This window comes from Durio zibethinus, chromosome 18 (assembly GCF_047325235.1).
Source record: "Durio zibethinus cultivar Kanyao isolate XHJ-2024 chromosome 18, ASM4732523v1, whole genome shotgun sequence".
In the NCBI taxonomy this organism is placed as follows: domain Eukaryota; kingdom Viridiplantae; phylum Streptophyta; class Magnoliopsida; order Malvales; family Malvaceae; genus Durio; species Durio zibethinus.
In genome coordinates, this window is record NC_143179.1 from 8,595,086 (window position 1) to 8,613,780 (window position 18,695).

The following is an 18,695-nucleotide window of genomic DNA, read 5'->3' on the forward strand; positions in this document are numbered from 1 at the left end:
TTTATATTATAAATGCACTAATTATAAAATTTTTAAATAATTCATTATATATAAGTTTATATTATATAATAAAGGTGCGTGCCTGCCAAATCCAATGATGTAAAAATGCCGGGTGTGTGGCATCCAATTCAGCCTTTCGTTTTCGCCCTTTTTCTTTGGACAACGTGAGACATGGTTAAGGAATGCTCTACTGAGGGCTGAGGAGTTGTGGCGTTCCATCAACAATGGTTGATGATGTTGAGCATGACGACATAGCTTCTTCTTTGATTTGATCTTTTGGATTTGACCCTTATGCACGGTGACCACGAGTACCACTTCCACAAGCTCTTTCCCTCTTTTTTCTATATTTTGTCAAATGGGGCTTTCGGTCCATGGCCTTTCAACCAATTCGCATTTCCTCATCGATGGCTCTTCTGCTTTTCAATCTTGGGATCTCCAATCATAGCCGCTCTTTCTCTCTAGCTTTTGCCTTTCGGTTACCCAACTATCAAAAGTCAAAACTGAAATGGGTCGCACTTTGTCATTTTAACTCTCAAATGTTTTCACGATTTTTAAAATGGAAGTAATAGTGGGAAGCTCCTCTCTTCCTCAATATATCAATTATGACGCCGTGATATGTCAATAATAATTAAATTGAATGCACTAAAAAATAATCATTTCTTTTAAGTTTCAAAATAAGAGAAAATCATTAATTACTTTTTTTTTTGAGATTTTTTAAATATTAAGAAGAAAAAAAGTAAATTTGATAATTTATGTGTTTATATTATATTTTATATAAAAATATTTATCAAAATTTATATAGATATGAAAATATATAATATATATTTTTAAAATTTATTTATAATTTTTATTAAAATTTTAAATTATATTATTTTTACACCACATCATCTAATTTTACGTATAAAAGAGGTTACGTGGAGCCCAAGTGCAATGGTGATGCTGATGCAATTCCCTTTGCTTATCTCATCACATATGGCAGACACCATACTTCTGTACCACCATCAACGGTGGTCCTTTAATGGGAATCTCCAAATTCATGATGGTGGGGCCCCTCCTCCCACAAGCCCACACAAAAACAAAGGCAAAGCCCTCCCCAAGCCCAATCCCATCACCGTCAGAGGATCCACGTGGCATACTCTTATTGGCTTCAAATTTGAGACAAAAAGTTATGGAGGGCCCCACATTTTAGTCTCTCTCTCTCTCTCTCTCTCTCCTCCACGGAAGCCCACTCTCTCCATGCCTGAAGGAAAGTGAAACACATGTGCCATGTGTCAAGTAGGGAACGTAATGACGAGGAAACTGTAATTTCATTCCGACGATGATTATGTCATGCGAGTGGGGTCCATTCGTTACTCCTCCCCCAATGAGTATTTACTCCACGTCAGCTCTCTTTTCCCCGTTGCCTTCGACAATAATAAATACCAAAATAAAAACTTGGAAGAGAGTTTGGCCTTCGGGCTACGTCACGGTTCAATCTAGGGGTTCCAAGTGGAAGTGAAGGTGACGTAAGCAGAGGGTTATTTACTACGATCACCACCACCACCCAATGTGAGTAGTGACTGTTCCGCGCCACTTTTATTTAAATCTGATTTGATATATTTATATTATATAAAATATTAAAATTGATATATTTATATTATATTTTATATAAAAATTATATATTATAATGATATAAAAATATAAGATATATATTTTGATTTTATTAAATCATATATAATTATTATTGAAAATTTAAATTATATTATATTTATATTTTATTTTTATAAAATGTTCATTTGTATTTTAAATTTCGAAATCTTCTTTTATCTCTGACAAGTATCCAGTGTCTCCCAACTATCGATTGTCACTCATTGGCTTCAGCGTATGTAATTCACAGTTTCCAATCATTAACCAGTATTTCTTTTTTCTTTCTCTTTCTTCAAAACAATTGAAATTACACTTTTTTACACGATATTTTTTTTTTTAATATGACGACATAACCTAACAACAACATAAACAAATCTATAAGGATCTTATTACATACCAGCTAGTATAACATGTTTTCTTTCCTAAAATAATAGGCACCTCATTTTTTGTAAGTTTTTATTTTATTTTATCTTTTTTTTAATTTTAATTTATTTTTAAACCTTTTATCTTATTATTTACTTAATTAAAAAATATATTACATAAATATATTCTTTTAAATATTAATCAATCTAAAAAATAATCCGCTTTACTCTATCTTAGATCTCATTATCTAAAAAAATTTAGTTTGGCGAGGAAGAGGATTACGCCTCAAACTTAAGACAACTCTCATTATTGTCGAAATCTCATGTCGCTGAGTCAAAGATTCGTCGGCTCATTTTAGGACAAGAGAAATCTGTTAAAATCTTATCTCAAGAATCCACTTGTTTTTTTCACAATAATGATAGTATTGTCATCTTCAAAAATATCCAACCCCCAATCAATTCCCTTTCTAATATTTGTTAGTAAATATACCAACACCTACAATTACTCACATGGACATAAATGTATACCAGGAATTAAATGCGAATACAAATAAATAAAATATTTGATAAATAATTTATGAATACGTTTAATTATTATATATTTATATTTATTTATTAAATTTATTATATATTTATGAATATTTTAAAATTCATTCATTAAATAAATATATAATATAATAAAATTTGTTCATATATGATACGTTTATAAATAATTTGAACATAATTTTTATTTGAAAAAAAAAATTGTTTTTATTTATTTATTAAATTTATCAATGAATTTAAAATAACATTAAATAATTCATTAATTAAATAAATATATCACAAAATAACAAATGCATTCGTATTCAATTAATTAACCTTTTCACAAACATAATAAAACACAATTAAGCTAATCTTTTGTTATTTTATTTTTTTTCTCTTCACCCCCAAAACTCCCATGACCCCGACTAATAAAGAGAACCTACGTAACACAGTACTTTATGATGTAAGCAACCATAGCCCAAGCCAAGCCTCCCTTTCTTTTCTTTTCTCTTCTCTTCTCCTATCTCTCTCTTTCGATATTTAACTCTCTCATCCCACTTGTTTTCCTCGTCGACGTTTCCACAATCCATTGTTTTTCTTTTGTCGATGCAAAGCCGAAGAAGTTGCTCAACTGAAGTTGTGCAGTTTGATCTAACACCACTACCACCACCTTCTTCCTCTTCCTCCAACAACACCCCCATGGGTGCCATTAGCGGCGGTCTCTCCATAGACGAGGAGGAGTCAACGGAGACGCGAATCAGGAGGCTGATATCGGAGCACCCCGTCATCATCTTCAGCCGATCGTCCTGTTGCATGTGTCACGTCATGAAAAAGCTCTTAGCCACCATCGGGGTTCACCCTACTGTCATCGAACTCGATGACCATGAGATCACTTCCCTCCCTCCACCGCCGGGTCACGATAGCCTCTCCTCTCGGAATCCTGCCCCCTCTGTGTTCATTGGTGGAACCTGCGTTGGCGGCCTTGAATCCCTCGTGGCTCTTCACCTCAGTGGCCACCTCGTTCCAAAGCTGGTCGAAGTTGGCGCTCTCTGGGTATGATATACAGATTATTATAGCATTAAAAATCATGTAATCAAGCTTCCATTTTAATGCTTCTCTATTCTGGGGTTTTTCTTGTTATTATTATTACTTTATTGAAACTTCTTTGCAAGTCCATGAACGTAGAATCAGGCAGATAACTTCTGCTTTTTTTTTCATTGCCTATTAGCTTTGATGTTTAAAACAAGCATGTTGAAGATATTAGTATTTAGCGAATTGTAGTAATGAAATCAAGTGAATGAGATTGTATGTCTGAAAGTTTTCTTCCTCTTTCTCTTTTTTTTTCCTTGGATTTGTAAAGTGAGAGTTATGGGGGTTTGAGCTTTGGTGTTTCAAGAGCTCTGGTCAGGGGAGTTTGAAGTATGATCTGAGTTAGGACAATGAACAACAAGTGGAATAGGGCCCTAATTTGGGGTCCACTTCCAATTATTGAGCAATCAAAGCCATTGAAATTTGTTCCAGGTAGGTTCTAGATGAAAAAGAATGGTTCGTAATGTGATCTGGGTTTTCTAGAGGAAGAGATTTTTTCTGATGCTTTTTTACTGACAATGACGAGCTCCAATCCAAGTGGCCATTGTAGCATAATCTGACAAATTCTTCCAATTATTAAGAAAAAAAAAAGAGAAAGATTCAAATTTCTGGAACTCTTACACGGCTCTTTCTGTTTGATTCTGAACAGATTTCATTCCACAATTTGTGGTTCAATATTTTTTCTGGGATTGTGATTGTTCAACAATTCTTATTACTTTCAACTTTCATACAAATCTTTATTCTTGTGTGGGTTGAAGCCACCTTGCTAGTTGAATTTACTGCACTTATAACAAGATATAAAGTCTAAACAGCTTATTCTTTTTCTACGTTAAAGTAGATCTTGGATGAAGTTTCAATGGGTGTTAGAAAAAGGGTTTGATGATCCCAAGAACCCTTGAAAATGAGCTGTGATTCCCTCCCCAAAGAGTGCTAAAATAAGTGAATTAAACTAAGGACAAGAAAGGAAAGGAAGTGAGAAGCTGTAAGTTTTAGTACAATGATATATTGGGGGTGAAGCAAAGGATCAAATGAAGGGAGAGCTGACGAAGGAAAACACCTAAAATTGAAGGCAAAGACAAGGCCCCAAATTGTCACCAAGCCATCAGACAGTATTCAAGGATGCATTACAGCATCAGTTCAACAACCTGACAGCCTCATTTCATCACCAATTTTTTTCGTGCTCTCTAACTCTAACCCCCGACGTTCCTTTCTGTAGCGCGTGGTTTCTTGTCCATCAAACAACAATCCACAAATCACAACCATAATTCAAGAGTGGGTGTTCCATTGGGATCTTTATTTTTAATTCTGAATTTTAGACCTGGCAGCCATCAGCTGTGTTGAATTTACCCCATCAATGGACCCCATCTAGAATCTTTACAGCCTAACGTAAGAAGAATCTCTTTCTGATTCTCTACAATAAGCAAATTGTGGGATGAAAAAAGTTAAATAGAAAGTAATATTTTTTTTGGGTGATATATTTTTAGTGGAAGTAATGAGAAATGGGCAACTAAAGTACGCCACTGAAAAGTTCCTTCATGGTAGGGTTTTCAGGTCTAAAAGTTGTAAAAAAAAAAAAAAAGGCATTTTAAGTACTTCACCAGTAGCTCATCACCTTTTGTTTTCTTCTGCCCTTTTTCCTAGATGGGTGAAGTCATAGTTTTGCTTTGGCTTATGGATTTCCCACTTGTATGCATGTATTTTAATTATTTTTCAATTTTCGTTTGGCTCCATTGTTTGTGGTTCTTAATCCCCTCCAGTTAAGACCTACCCCAGATCTTTGACCAATAGCTAAATCCCACCTCTTCATCCCGCTGTTGCTAAGAGTCAAGCTTACATCGCATTGGGACGCCAAGAGGGAGGAAGAGAAACCACGACTGAATTACTCATAAGTACTAATCCTTGATCAAAGCATATTCCACGACAAAACAGCATATGAAATTTATACAACTAGTTCACTTACAACTGTTTGCATTAAATTATGATTGTTGTCTTGTCCTTATCTGTCTAAAAGGTCATATGGTATTATGATCCATTAGTGCAAGCACGTCAAAGGCTGCACAAATAAGAGTGAAGGAGAGATTATAGAGAAAACAGGGCAGTAATCTTTGACAATAGGTGAAAGAACTGCAGGTGAGCCAGGAATTAGCAGAAAAAGTAACTGGAGACTGAATCTGAGATCAAAGGAAAAGTGAAGACTTATTGTTTTTCTCTTATTATTTTTGCTGCAGTCTCTGCCCCTAGGCCCTAGCATCATACAGAAGAAAACTACTTTTAGAATGAGATCCGTGGGAAAATTATTTTGTTACCATAATATTGACTTTCTTGAGATATATTGGAACAAGTAATGAAGCAAGGAAAGGAAATTCTCATGTGGTTTTGGCTCCTGGATAACCACAAGTAAATACCAGACACTTGAACGTGGATTGTTGATATGAAAGAATCAACTGCACAGAACCCATTTTATCCTCATTCCCAGAGACAGAATTGTAAAGAAAAGAACAGAAATTTGATAATGACCTCGAACACAACATTGAGCAGGAACTTGCTCTTTTATTCGTCAAGGAAAACCAAGATGTGAATCGCCAAAGCTTTTGCAACAAAATGTGGTAAATGAATGCCATCTAGTACATACCATGGCATTGAGGGCATCAATCTCGATTGCGCTTTACAAGGTTTTTCCTGTTGTAATCCTGAATCTCATTTACTCTAATCCTTTTGTTCAAAAAGAAAACTATCAAAAAATGCTTCCAACTACAATCCACCCCAATTCATGAACCTCTTGACCTCATCATACAAAACCAATATGGCCGCAGCACCAGTGCTCCTAAAAACATTAGACACAGCACCACGGTAAAATGATGTCATCCCCTCAGTCCTATAAATCGTCTTCCAGCAATCCAGTGTGCTATGGTACATTGGTTGTTCCAAGCCAGATTGCATCATCATCCGCCTTCGAACCGTATCTAATGGATATGACAACAATCCGGCTGATGTTGTCACAGCCTGGGCCACCACCCAACGCTTCCATAATGCCAATTCGGTTTTGGATTCATCTGACAAAATTTCCTTCATTGTATCAAATCCTCCAAAATATAGACCCCGATGAACAATCATCCCTTGTAGAGAGGCAGGAAGACCCCTGTAAATTCCCGGAATTCCATCTTTTTTGCGTATGGTACTCAAGAAATGGTATATACCTCGAAATTGTCGAACATCATTTCTCCCAATGTCGGCAGCAAGGCGGGTGTGAGCAATGTCAAGTGGGTAGATTAAGATCAATGTTGTGCACCCAGCTGCAGCCCCGGCAATAAAGTTGGCAGATGCTCCAGAGAATACATGACCATCTTGAGAATAGCTGTTTCTTAATATGTTTCTATACAAATCCTGCATAATGAGATGCAAAGTAATTAAAAAGATAACCACACGGAGATGTTGTAAATTTACTCAGATTTCTATTAAAATACTAAACAATTTTTTTTTAAAAATTTGTGAGCACTGGTTTTGAAGGCTGTTTTCTTTGTTCTGTTTTTCTTTTTTTTGTACATAAAGAGACTCATTAGGCCTAGAGCTACATAAAGGCCAAGAAACTCTCTCCCATCTCATAAATCCTACATCTTTCATCCCCAAGATTCAAACCTGGTATCTACTTGTTTAATTTTAAATGTCAAGTTTTAACATTTGGGTTATCCCCTTGGTAACTTAGAAGGTTGCTTGACATTAAGTGAAATTTTATCTGAATTCAATTGTGCTCTCACCAACTTGTGTCAACTGCATTTATCAAGTGAATACTTTTAACTTTTACACACGGTAAATAGGCAATATGTTGGGCATATTCATCTGACCTATTCCTAATCCTCTAACACTATAGTTATTTCTTCCAACTGTAGTTGTCATCCCACCAATTAGGGCCATGAATTTAATAACTCGGCTTTTCTGTCCTATCATTCCAACATACTTGGTTAATGCTCTTCATAAAAAAAAAAAAAAGGAAAAAAATAGGCAAACTATGTGTGCGCATGTACATACACATAGAAAAAAACAATTTCAGCTTATATTTTAATTTAATGGCAACTTTTAAATGTTATTCCTGCTACGTTATAATCAATAGCATATCACTTGTTCTTTTAACAGTATCCACAAAAATGCAAATAGATAAGTTTCAGTTGAAATATCTCCAGGTTACTGCTAACATGTACGTCTTTCTAGGTGGAATAGGAGCATTCATGAAAAAAAGATGACTTTAAAGTTCAGAAAGTTTTACATCTTCAAACTGATTGAGATTTCAGTCACATGCTTTTATTATATACTCCTATATGATTTGACAAGCCAAAACACTGAACTACCACCATATTAAGAGCAGCTGAAAATTCTGTAATAAGGCTCCTTGTGCTAAACTAAACTTGCTGGTTTATACCCTCTCCATCTGCCATGGACCTGAAGGGCAACCCTCCATTGCCTCTACCAGGTATAAAGGCAAATTATATCCCACATATTTTTTCCTGATACTCTGCAGAGCCCCTGAAATAATATTCCATCCATTTTCTGACAAAATAGTGATTCTAGTAATTTATGCTATTCCATGAAAGGGTGCTAGCAACTTAAACCATTCTCAACCATGCATAACTTAGTTGTTATTAGAACTCACAAAAAGAACTCTAACATGACAAACTATATCTTTTCCATAGGGTAAAGTTGGCTATATGGATATATATTGCATCATTCTGCTCTATTATTGAATGCATCCTTTGCAAACTCAATGAGCGAGGTTTTCTTTTACAGTTTCCAACCAAGTCCTCTTTAGTCTTTATCTATCTCTGTTGAGAACTCAGTAATCCTCCAACAAATTACATCTTATATAACATTTGTATTTCTCCTCTTTAAATGGCACATTACATGAGATGGCCTTATTTTGTCCTCAATGGGTACGTATCCTGTCTTTTCTCTTATACTTGGATTCTAAATTGTATCTTCCATTATATATACAGACATCTAGAATGGCATTCTCATCTAAGCCATGCTTATAATCCTTACATACCAAAAACAAGAAAAAAAAAAAGAGAACAAAAAGCCTCATCTTCAGGGAAACTATTAACCATTTGACAATAGCAACAAAGCACCAGACAGATGGGATAAGATTGAGAAATAGGAATGAGACTATCAAAAGTTCTACATGGAAATAAAATAACCAATAAGTTTATCCAAGCACAGGATTTGCAGTTTCCTTGCAGGCTACACTTGAACTGGTGCCCTAAAGAACCACTACAAGACTGGACTCGCAGACGGCAGTAAATGCTACATCTACATAAAACAGTTATATACTATATGCCAAAAGAAGAAAAAAGGGTATAGACAAGCATTTTTCACAAACTCACCAGAGACTTATGAAGAAAACTCAAACGAAGACCTTTCCCAAGGACAAGATATTATGAAAAAAGGAAAAGAACCGGAACATTCCATTTTGGTCCGTTATCTAGCGAGAAGGCTAAAAGAAAATCATATTGGAGATTAGAATATTATCAAAGGTGATAGGTTTCTTAAGTTCTCAACTCCATCCATGAACAAGATTGACCTTAGGAGTCATTATCAAAAAATATCGACTTGGGAACTATAATAGCAATTGGACATATAGCAAGTGATAAGGTCTCTTTCCCTAAACTCCGATTAATTGCAATAGAAGAACTCTTTGTATCATGACCACATTAATTGCATTCAAACAAAGAAAATCAAAGAAAGTACATAAATTAGGATCTCAACCTACTATGTAATAAGCATAACATCACATCATCTCCAAGAAACATTTTATCATTCATTTCATATGCACAAAATATCCCCTCCCAAAACTCCGAACTTACAACAACCCTTCCCCAAATAACATCTCCGAAGACTAAAATAAACATGTCATCCCATTGCCTTGAGGGGGAAATTAAGAGCAAGAACCAAGAAGGAACCAAGAAGAAACCAAGACAAAAACCACACTTTTTCATTTCACTCCATGACAAAAACCAAGAAGAAAAGGGGAAAAGATGACAAATTTATTACCTTGAGGGAGAAATTAAGAGCAACAGAAGGGTAATATCTGAGAACACTACTCCCATTGCCTCTCCATAAAGAAAGAATGCCTTCTTCTCTAACTGTACGGAAGATACAATCAAGCATCCCTTCGAATCTCCTTCTCCCACCGGCTACAATAGCCAAATTGCTCTCTTGGGTTTGAAGCAACAACTTTGCCCTCTCAATCGGTGCCACGATCGTGTGCACCATACCACCCATCACCGCTCCCGCCATCAGATCACGATGGAAGCTCACCAGCCATTTGTACGGCCCTGACGATGGTTTTAACCCTTCCCTGTTTTCTAATTCATCATCTTCTTCTTTGCTCATAACTTCAAAGACCCAAAACCTTTTTTTTTTAGAAAAAAAAAACCCTTTTTCTTCTAGTGTATAAAAATGCTGGGAAGACAATTATCGGCTAAAAAGATTGAACCTTTGCCTATTAAAGGGATCATATTAGTTGCTCTGTTTTTTTATGCTTTTCTCCTGGCTGCTATCTTTGGAGGGTTTAACTTTGCGAATGTTCTTCCTCTTCCAATCAATGTCCCCCAAAATGGACAATAACGAAATTTCTTATTTCCCAATATGGTTGTTTGATCAGAGGGAAACCTTTGGTTTTTATGTTTCTCAGTTTTGGTAATTGAGATTAAGATTCTCATAATTATGGTAAGGCCATTTATCTTTTGCCAAGTGTTTACTTAATCATCTTATTATGATCTAATCAGCATATTTATTTTTATGATGCTTTTTAACTGCACAAAAAGGTAAGATTTACAGTGTGTTTCGATGATGAGAGAAGAAGAAAAGTAAAGAAAAGTAAAAGAAATAAAATCCTCTATTCTCTTGATTAGATAAATATTTAATTTTTAAAAAATAAAAATTAAATAATTTTTGATTTTTTTATAAATTTAATTGTTTTAATACTTCAATTTGAAGGAAAAATTAGGGAAAAAAAGTTGAAAATTTTGTTTATAATAAGATTATTATGTTTATATTTTTATTAATAATAAAAATCAAAATAAAAAAATTAAATAGATCACAATCATTTTGTAATTTTTTTAAAAATTATTTTTTTAAAGTAAGTTTCATATATATCTTTAAATATAAAATTTTTTTATAATTTTTTGATAATTTAATTTTGATAAATTGTTGAATATAAATAGATATATTTTTTAGATTATGAGATGTCAGATTAGTTCAAAATTTATCAATGCATATTTATAAAATTTTTTTTTTATTTCATTTGATTAAAAATTATTGATATAATAGTAATTGTGAGATTAAACAAAATAGTAAATATATTATAATCTAAAAATGTTCTAAAATCACAAACAACAAAAAATTATAATTTAAAAAAATTATTTTAATGAATCATTTTTTTTCATTCTTTATTCAAATAATAGTTGTTAAAATTATTTTATTTCTTTTATTAATTTCAATTATCCAAAGCAAGGGTTACATATATTTTTTTTTCTTTTAAAATTTTTATTTTTTATTAATATTTATTTAAACATAACGTTATAGATATTTTAGTTTAAGAGAATAATAAATAAACGAATAGGCGTGGATGCATGTTGTCACGTTATTTTAGAAAGTGAACAAAGATTAGAAGCTGGTTAACAATGTAACATCACAAAGATTGTTTTTTTAGAGTTAAAATTCTATGGCACCAAATCTGTGGGCAATGTTAGGCAGGTGGTACGGCCTACGGGAGCATAAGGCCAAGATGCTTTGTACAATTGCAAAAGCAAAAGCATTAACAACAGTGTGAAAGGGAAAGCTAGTGGGAAGCATGGATAGCTTCTCTCAGAGAGTACTACGTAAATTGGTGGAAAATATTCAGCTGATAGTGCCTTCTTGGGGCTGCTATGCTATTGGAAGAGAATATAGTCTTTGGCTTCTTATTGGCAACTGATACCCACAATAACTAGAAAATTCTGCAGAAAAAGGTAGAAAAAAAGAAATGATTCAAAGGTTTCACCATCAAGGAATCAACACCTTCATCCATAAGCTACTATTTAGTGAAAGGGTGACTGAAGAAGAATGTGGTTGCATTTGTCTATTTTGTTTCAGTTGAGATGTGGCTTTCGTCTTTTTGTGGCAGAAACTATTTGAGCTTTCTTCGTACTCCAAGCATTGAGGGTTGAAATAGTGACATCAAGAGTACCATTGTTGAATGCATATAAGTAGGTTTGGTTATGAATGACCTGCTTGGTATAGACTCTGGCAGTGATGCAAGCTCTTCCTTCCCCACCAAAGCTCTCAACAATAGAATGATCCATCTGCAATTTGAATTCCAAGGTATCAGGCTAGAGAACATAATTTCAAGAAGCTATCTTCTTGAAAACTTTGAAATGTTGTAAATGTAGGAACAAATTTTTACTTTTCAAACATGAATCAAATGTGGCAGATAGCAGGAGTGAACTGCTTAGCAGATAGCATACCAGACTTCTAAGAGAAATCATTTCATAAAGATGGTCTATGTCAATGAAAGCTCCATAGGTGGCTTTGTTGGGTCCTTCCCTTAAAGATGATCTGTTAAGAGTTGTAATTTCAGTCTAGGAGGAACATAAGCAACTCAAAATGGAAAGAATCTTGGCCAGGAACTAACCTGCTCTGATCACTACACATGAGCACAACATACTTTGTCATTACTTCTAAAGATGTGAAAGAAGACTGCGGTTTGCTCTGTCAAGTCTTTGGAAGCCAAAACCAATATTCCAAATGGTCCAACACTGCCTCTATAAGATGCGTTCTTTTTACTACAGAGCAGTTGAGGATCAACCCAACTTGGATCCATTAATTCAGCCTCCTTTAAGTTGGACAAATCGAATGAAACTTCTACATCTGCCTTTAGTAATATGAAGGAGTATAATTACTTATTGTTTCACCTGTAAATGATTCTTAAGCTTTAAGCACAGTTGAGAAATAAAGTAAACACCTGTGAAGCTGTAATGCCTGAGACTTCAAGTACAGATCCACCCTTAAGTTCCTTGTTCTTGAAGCTCACATTTTTCGCATGCAGCTTCTCAATCTCTTCCACTGGCCGCTGAATTAATTGCTTACCAGTTTTGCTGAGCAGAATGCTTCTAGGAATCGACTAAAAATAAAACACCAGTTTTGTTACAAGCTTCAAACTAACCAAATTGCAACACCAATGTTCATGATTTTGTAAAAGAAATAATTTTAGCAGGAATGCAGATTTAACATCAGTGTCACTCTTATCTGTTCTTTGTAATAATGCTAGTACCAAATCAGAGTGTCCTTTTGATCATATTTATGTTGCAAACTGTCTTTTTGACTGTATCAGCTGATACAACAAAATACTAGGATTAAAGGTTATTTTACCTGAAGACCAGACCAACCTTTCTTGATGTCATCTGTTGTATTCTCAGACTCTTGTATCCAGCCCCACAAGATCCGCCTCTTCTTAGCACCGTCGAAAAATGTCTTAGAAGCATAAAAATTACCATAATCATATCGTAAATCTGAACCACTGTCCATGAAATCAGTGTCAACTGAAAAGTTATCTGTCATGGGCGTGTAATTTCCTAGTATGTAGTAATCGTGGCCGTTGAAGCTTGCCTTAAGCACATGTTTTGTGAGCCTTTCCAGTGAAGAGGTGTCAAAGTCCATAATTGCCATTAATGGCTACTGGATAGAAATCAGGACATTCCCACATGCCAGTTCTTGTCGACGAGTGAAGGGGATCTTTACTCCTAGTCCATGTAACAAAATCTTGACTTTGATACAGAAGTGCCCTTCCATGGCCATTCATCTGGTTTCCAACTAAGACTCTCCATAATCCATCATGACCTTGCCAAGCAGTTGTTGGATCCCTGAAGTTCTGTGAATCAATACCATCAACAGGGATCATTAGCGGATTATGAGATGATTTTACCCACTCCCTTAGGAAAGGATCAGAGAGGTTCTTTGGCTCAGCCAAATTTTGAACTTGGCGATTCATGGTATCACTTCCGGTGTATAAAATGACAGGTTTTTCCCTGGAAAGGAATGTGGTTGAGCCTGACCAGCAACCATTGATATCAAAAGGATCCTCCGGAGAAAGTGAAAGATCAAGATGAATCCAATTGACAAGATCATATGATATTGAATGAGCCCATAATATATTACCCCACACTGCAGAATATGGATTGTATTGATAGAACAAATGGTAAATTCCCCTGTAGTACATTGGACCTGTGATAGATGGATCAGTTTTAGAAAATAACATATGAACGGCCTAACAAGAAGAAAAAGAATGGCTTACCATTAGGATCTGCATTGCCATAAATGCCCATTTGAAGATTACATGTCAAAAGACACAAAAAAAAGTCAACTCTATCGAACTAAGGGATGAAGCCACTTCAATGTAATTATGCTGTAAATACAGTCTGTATGGAAACAAAACAAGTATGTGAAAACAAACCATTCATCCAGTTTTTGGGAGGCTGGAAGTGGTAAGCAGTCCTGTAAGGCTGCTCCATCGAAGCAGATTGAAGCTTTGTGTCATCTCCATGGGATTGAACTCGATTACCAAATAACAAAAAGCAGAAGCCAATGACCCAAAATACAAATATCTCCATTCTAACTCTTAGCTTCAAGTCAATCATCAATGGTTCAATGGTATTGGTACCTATACACTTCCTATAAAGATGCTAAAAACAGAAGAAAGTTTTTGAGATTGAACCATCTTCTTGTTCTTTTCTCCCCCTTTTTTACTGGTCTATTGCAGGGTCAACTCAAATTTCAAAATTGAAAATGGACAGAATCCCGGCTGCTACGAACCTTCTGTACTGATAGAGACAACTTTTAATGAATTTAATACTCTTATTAATGCAACTTGTTCACTTGAAAATTTTAGACTCTCATTTAGTCCGGAGTTTAAAATTTATTTTTGTTTTATTTATAGTTTATTTATCTTTTTAATTTAATAAAAAAAGATAAAAAAATGTTTTGCCGTAAGAAGGATGGGTATTATCATAATTAGAATGCGATTTAATCTATAAAGGATAAATCTTATATATTTTTTTATGATAACAAAAAAATCTTGTTGAAGATCGAATCGTAGTTGATAAGAAACTCTCTTAAATGTTACCTATAAATAGAAATCACAAAATTACGTACCAATAGAGTAGAGAAGAAACTAGAGAATGGAAAACACAATAGTAGAAAAGTCAAGCAAATTCGTAAATTCCAGATAGAATTTTGATTTTAAGTCTGTGGGATTTTAAGGTTGTTTTGAAGGGAAATTTATAGAGATATAGATTTAAGAAGTCAGAATTTATCAAGAGGGTGTCATTGAAAATTTTTTGGATTATTTTTTTGAAAAATTTTCAATTTTCGATGAAATTTTCCGACGAAATTTGATTTTTTCAGTGGGATTTCGACCAAGTTTCCAAAATTCAGCATCAACCCTGGATTTTGGAGGAACCCTAGCAACCCTTCGACGACCAATGTAGATTCCAACCAACTTTCAAGTGAGATACTCATCTTAAAACCCAGATTTCAACCTTTTTTTTTTTTTTGTAGAACCGGCGTAACCTTCAATTAGGAGAGAGAAACAAAGAATGGGAGGGGTAGAGAGAGAGACTGAAGAGTTGAAAGCTGGAAAAAAAAGAGAAATTTTAGCTTTTAAAGTCATTAAAAATGACGCCATTTTGAGCCCTTAAACCTTCAGGATCCGTGAGTCACCTAAATATCCGACCCGATATGCAGCGTTTTGACCTGCTACTCGGTCTTTTTGAGCTGCTGTTGAAGCTGAGTAATGATTTGAACCGTGTCAGCTGCTCCCTTGTGCCTACAGCTGCACTCCCTAAGCTGCCAAGCTGAGCAGATCTCTTTGTGGTATATTCTTTTAATGTTATGTTTTTTTAATGGTTGGTTTATTTATTTATTTATTTTATTTTTATTTTTTATTTATTTTTAAAATATTTTGTATGATTAAATTTTTAGAAAAAATCAGAACAAATAAAAATATAAAATATAAAATGAAGCTTTAATAAAATTTTGAGAATAAATAATAATTACACAATGATGAAATTTTTAAAAATTACAAATAGTTAATTTCTAAAAAATTTTTAGTTGAAAATTTTTTTTTTCTAAATTTAACCAAAATTGAGGAAAAATTAAGTAAAATTTCAACAACAATAAATAATATTTATTTTTAATTTTTAAAAAAAATTTAAAAAAATTTAATAAAATTCTTGGAAATGAAATAACAATTAATCCATGATGATATTCTTAAAAATTTTAAATGATAAATTTTTAAAAAAATATATAGGTGAGGAATTTATTTAAATTTAATCCAAATTGTAGAATAATTTAGGTAAAATTTTAATGAAAGGAATTGTATTATTTTCTAAATTAAAATAAAAATTAAAAAAATTTGTGTAAAAAATATTTGATAATTGTCTAAAGATAAAATCTCAAAAAAAATCATAAATGGCTGAACTTCTATGAGATTTTCAGGTGAAAATTTTTTTTTTAAATAAGGCCCAAATGATAAAAAATTTAGAAATAAAAATTGTAAAATAAAAAATAAATTTTGAGGATGAAATTCATAGAAATCACAAATGTATGATTATTTAAGATATTTTTAGGTGAGAAAAAATTTATAATTTTGGCCCGAATGGTGGAAGAATTAAATATATATTTTCAATAAAGCAAATTTACTAAAAAATGTGATTAAATTTTTCAACAATAAAGCCTCTTCAAGAAAATAAATGGTATTTTTGAATACTCTCGAAGTGATAAAGTATTTTTAAGAATTCTATCAGATTGATAGAGAAATCTTAAGAATTGTTTTTAATATTTAAATACTAAAATTTAAGACCATTAGAATTATAAACCTTTAAGATAATTTAAAATTAAATGGTACTATATTTTAGGATGGATATTGTAGGTGTGCTATAACCTTCTCTATATAGAATCGAACTTTCAAACCTAATTCTATTTAGAATGTTAGAACCTATTCTTTAGAGATCTTTAATCAAGCTTAGGAACTCTTCAAACGAATAGATTAATTAGGTAGCTAATCACACTTTAATAAAAGATTGATGAGAACTCCTTAGGTTGTGTCTAGTTATAAGTTTACAGATCTATACGTTATGATAGTTTGACGATTCCACGAGGAAATATGAGAGTCAGGTCATTAATTAATTTTAAATTATCCTAATTTTTGTTTGCTTGGTCTTAAATTATTTATCATTTTTGTTTGCGTTAGCATTAAATTGATCTTTATTTTGAAATGACAAAAATATTAAGCTAAATAAGCTTGATCAAGATTTTGAAAAAGATTTATTTAGTACATGTTTTTAAGTTTTATATTTTGGTACTAAATAAATAATATATTTTTCAAAGTTTAAACAAATCTTTCTTTATGTTTTTTTTTTTATTTCTTGAATCAAAACTATATTTAAACATTATATATTTAAGCTTAAATGGAAGTCCAAATATTATTTTTAAAATGAACTTATTCATTTTGGACTTAATACAAATTTGATAATATTAATTTTGAGAAATAAATTAACTTAAGAAAGTTGTTTTACAAGAATAAAGTTTTTCAATATTGAACTTATTTTATTTTTCTATATTAATTCACAAAACTTTAATATTTGAAATTTATATGGTTGAAAAGCTCTTTGAGTCTACTTTTTAATGGATCAAATAAAATCAAAATCCAAATTTTTTAAGAAAAGATTTTGAATTTTTACTACACTTTGCAATTGTTTAAAAACTACACAAGAGGTAGTTTTAAAAATTCACTATAATTTGTATACAATGAATTAAGTGATGAATTTTATATGGATAGAAAGCCTTTTAAGTTTAGTTTCTAAATCTTTAAATGGTTTTAATTTGGATTTGTATAACTTAAGATATGATCAAATTCGTGAGTATAGTGTAAAATAAGAAACAACCACCCTACTGGACAGGATTGATCTCCTTAAAAGGGGATCAATTGGTTTTTTTATCTAAAATAAAAATTTTTATAAAAATTTATCACTTGAAATTTTTAAAAATTCTATAATTGAATAATTATTATTTATTCTAAAAAAACATTTTATTCTATTTTATGTTTTTTATTTTTCCTAAAATTTAATTATGCCATAAAACTTTAAAATAAATAAAATAAAATAAATGAATAAATAAATAACCAAAAAAATAAAAATGACTCAACTTCAGTGGGTGTGGCGCAACTTGACTTCAGGTAGGGGAAACGGTTTAGATAGTGCGATTCGTGGCTTAGCTTAACTTGAGCCAAGGATGGGTCCATGGGTTGACGATAGGTCGAGTGCTTGGGTCAAGTCTCCCGAATGGAAATGTGTAGGTCCTGAGGTCGTTTAACCCTCAAAACGATGCCATTTTGATTGGTTATAAAAGCCAAAATTCACTTTTTCGGTTTAGACTTCACCTCTGCTCTCTATATTTTTTCTTTTTCTCTCCCTTTCTCTATAGAAACCCAAAATTTTGGTTGAATGTTACACCGAAAACTGAAAAAAATCATTTGACTTTTGCTAAAAAAGATAAATATCGCTAAAAAATTCACTAAAATTTAAAAATTTTCTAGAAAATTTTTAAAAAATGTAAAAAAAAAATTCCTAGAAAGCTCTAAACTTGTTGGCTATTTTTATGTATTGTTTTCTTTGACTTTCTGTATATTGTCTCTAATCTCTCCTCTCTGTATGCCTTCTGTCTAATTTTAGATTGCATTTATAAGGTATAATCAAAAGAGTTTCTAATTAACTTTAAGTCCATCACTGACAGGAGTTTGGTATTATCATAAAATCATCAATTTTATCCTATGGAAATTAAACCCAACTATAATTCGTCAAACCCCTATTCATGACAGAATATTTATCAATTTTATTTTATTTATTATCACTATTATCTTATCACCTCATTTAACAATACAAAAAAATTAAAGATAAATCAAATGCAAAAATAAAAAATCACGGATAAATAAAACAAATCAAAAGATAAAATCAAAATAGGGTGTCTACACATGTTATCACATGCATATGTATCACATAAGCTTTATACCCG

General features: G+C 32.6%; 3 protein-coding genes and 2 pseudogenes across 4 annotated transcripts; 1 reads left to right on the forward strand and 4 right to left on the reverse strand.

Moving 5' to 3' along the window:
• The first annotated feature begins 2,984 nt into the window (after positions 1-2,984).
• On the forward strand, positions 2,985-3,827 carry LOC111300411 (glutaredoxin-C6 pseudogene; annotated as a pseudogene).
• A 2,217-nt stretch (positions 3,828-6,044) lies between these two features.
• Positions 6,045-10,241, reverse strand: LOC111299263 (ADP/ATP translocase At5g56450-like). Its single transcript, XM_022894351.2, has 2 exons — positions 9,639-10,241; positions 6,045-6,983 (listed from the first exon to the last, which is right to left on the reverse strand). Exons 1-2 carry the CDS (start codon positions 9,978-9,980, stop codon positions 6,351-6,353), a joined length of 975 nt encoding a protein of 324 aa, XP_022750086.1. The 5' UTR covers positions 9,981-10,241; the 3' UTR covers positions 6,045-6,350.
• A 1,001-nt stretch (positions 10,242-11,242) lies between these two features.
• On the reverse strand, positions 11,243-12,986 carry LOC111300412 (beta-fructofuranosidase, insoluble isoenzyme CWINV3-like). 2 transcript variants are annotated; one of them, XM_089747267.1, is made up of 4 exons: positions 12,592-12,750; positions 12,262-12,501; positions 12,095-12,185; positions 11,243-11,932 (listed from the first exon to the last, which is right to left on the reverse strand). In XM_089747267.1, exons 2-4 carry the CDS (start codon positions 12,300-12,302, stop codon positions 11,720-11,722), a joined length of 345 nt encoding a protein of 114 aa, XP_089603393.1. In that variant the 5' UTR covers positions 12,303-12,501; positions 12,592-12,750; the 3' UTR covers positions 11,243-11,719. The 2 variants fall into 2 exon arrangements, with proteins under 2 accessions (XP_089603393.1, XP_089603392.1); XM_089747266.1 differs by having other exon boundaries at positions 11,244-11,932; positions 12,262-12,497; positions 12,592-12,986.
• On the reverse strand, positions 12,302-13,187 carry LOC149513680 (beta-fructofuranosidase, insoluble isoenzyme CWINV1-like). Its single transcript, XM_089748086.1, has 4 exons — positions 12,999-13,187; positions 12,592-12,750; positions 12,364-12,501; positions 12,302-12,307 (listed from the first exon to the last, which is right to left on the reverse strand). Exons 1-4 carry the CDS (start codon positions 13,185-13,187, stop codon positions 12,302-12,304), a joined length of 492 nt encoding a protein of 163 aa, XP_089604212.1.
• On the reverse strand, positions 13,138-14,016 carry LOC149513681 (beta-fructofuranosidase, cell wall isozyme pseudogene; annotated as a pseudogene).
• Between the last annotated feature and the right edge of the window lie 4,679 nt (positions 14,017-18,695).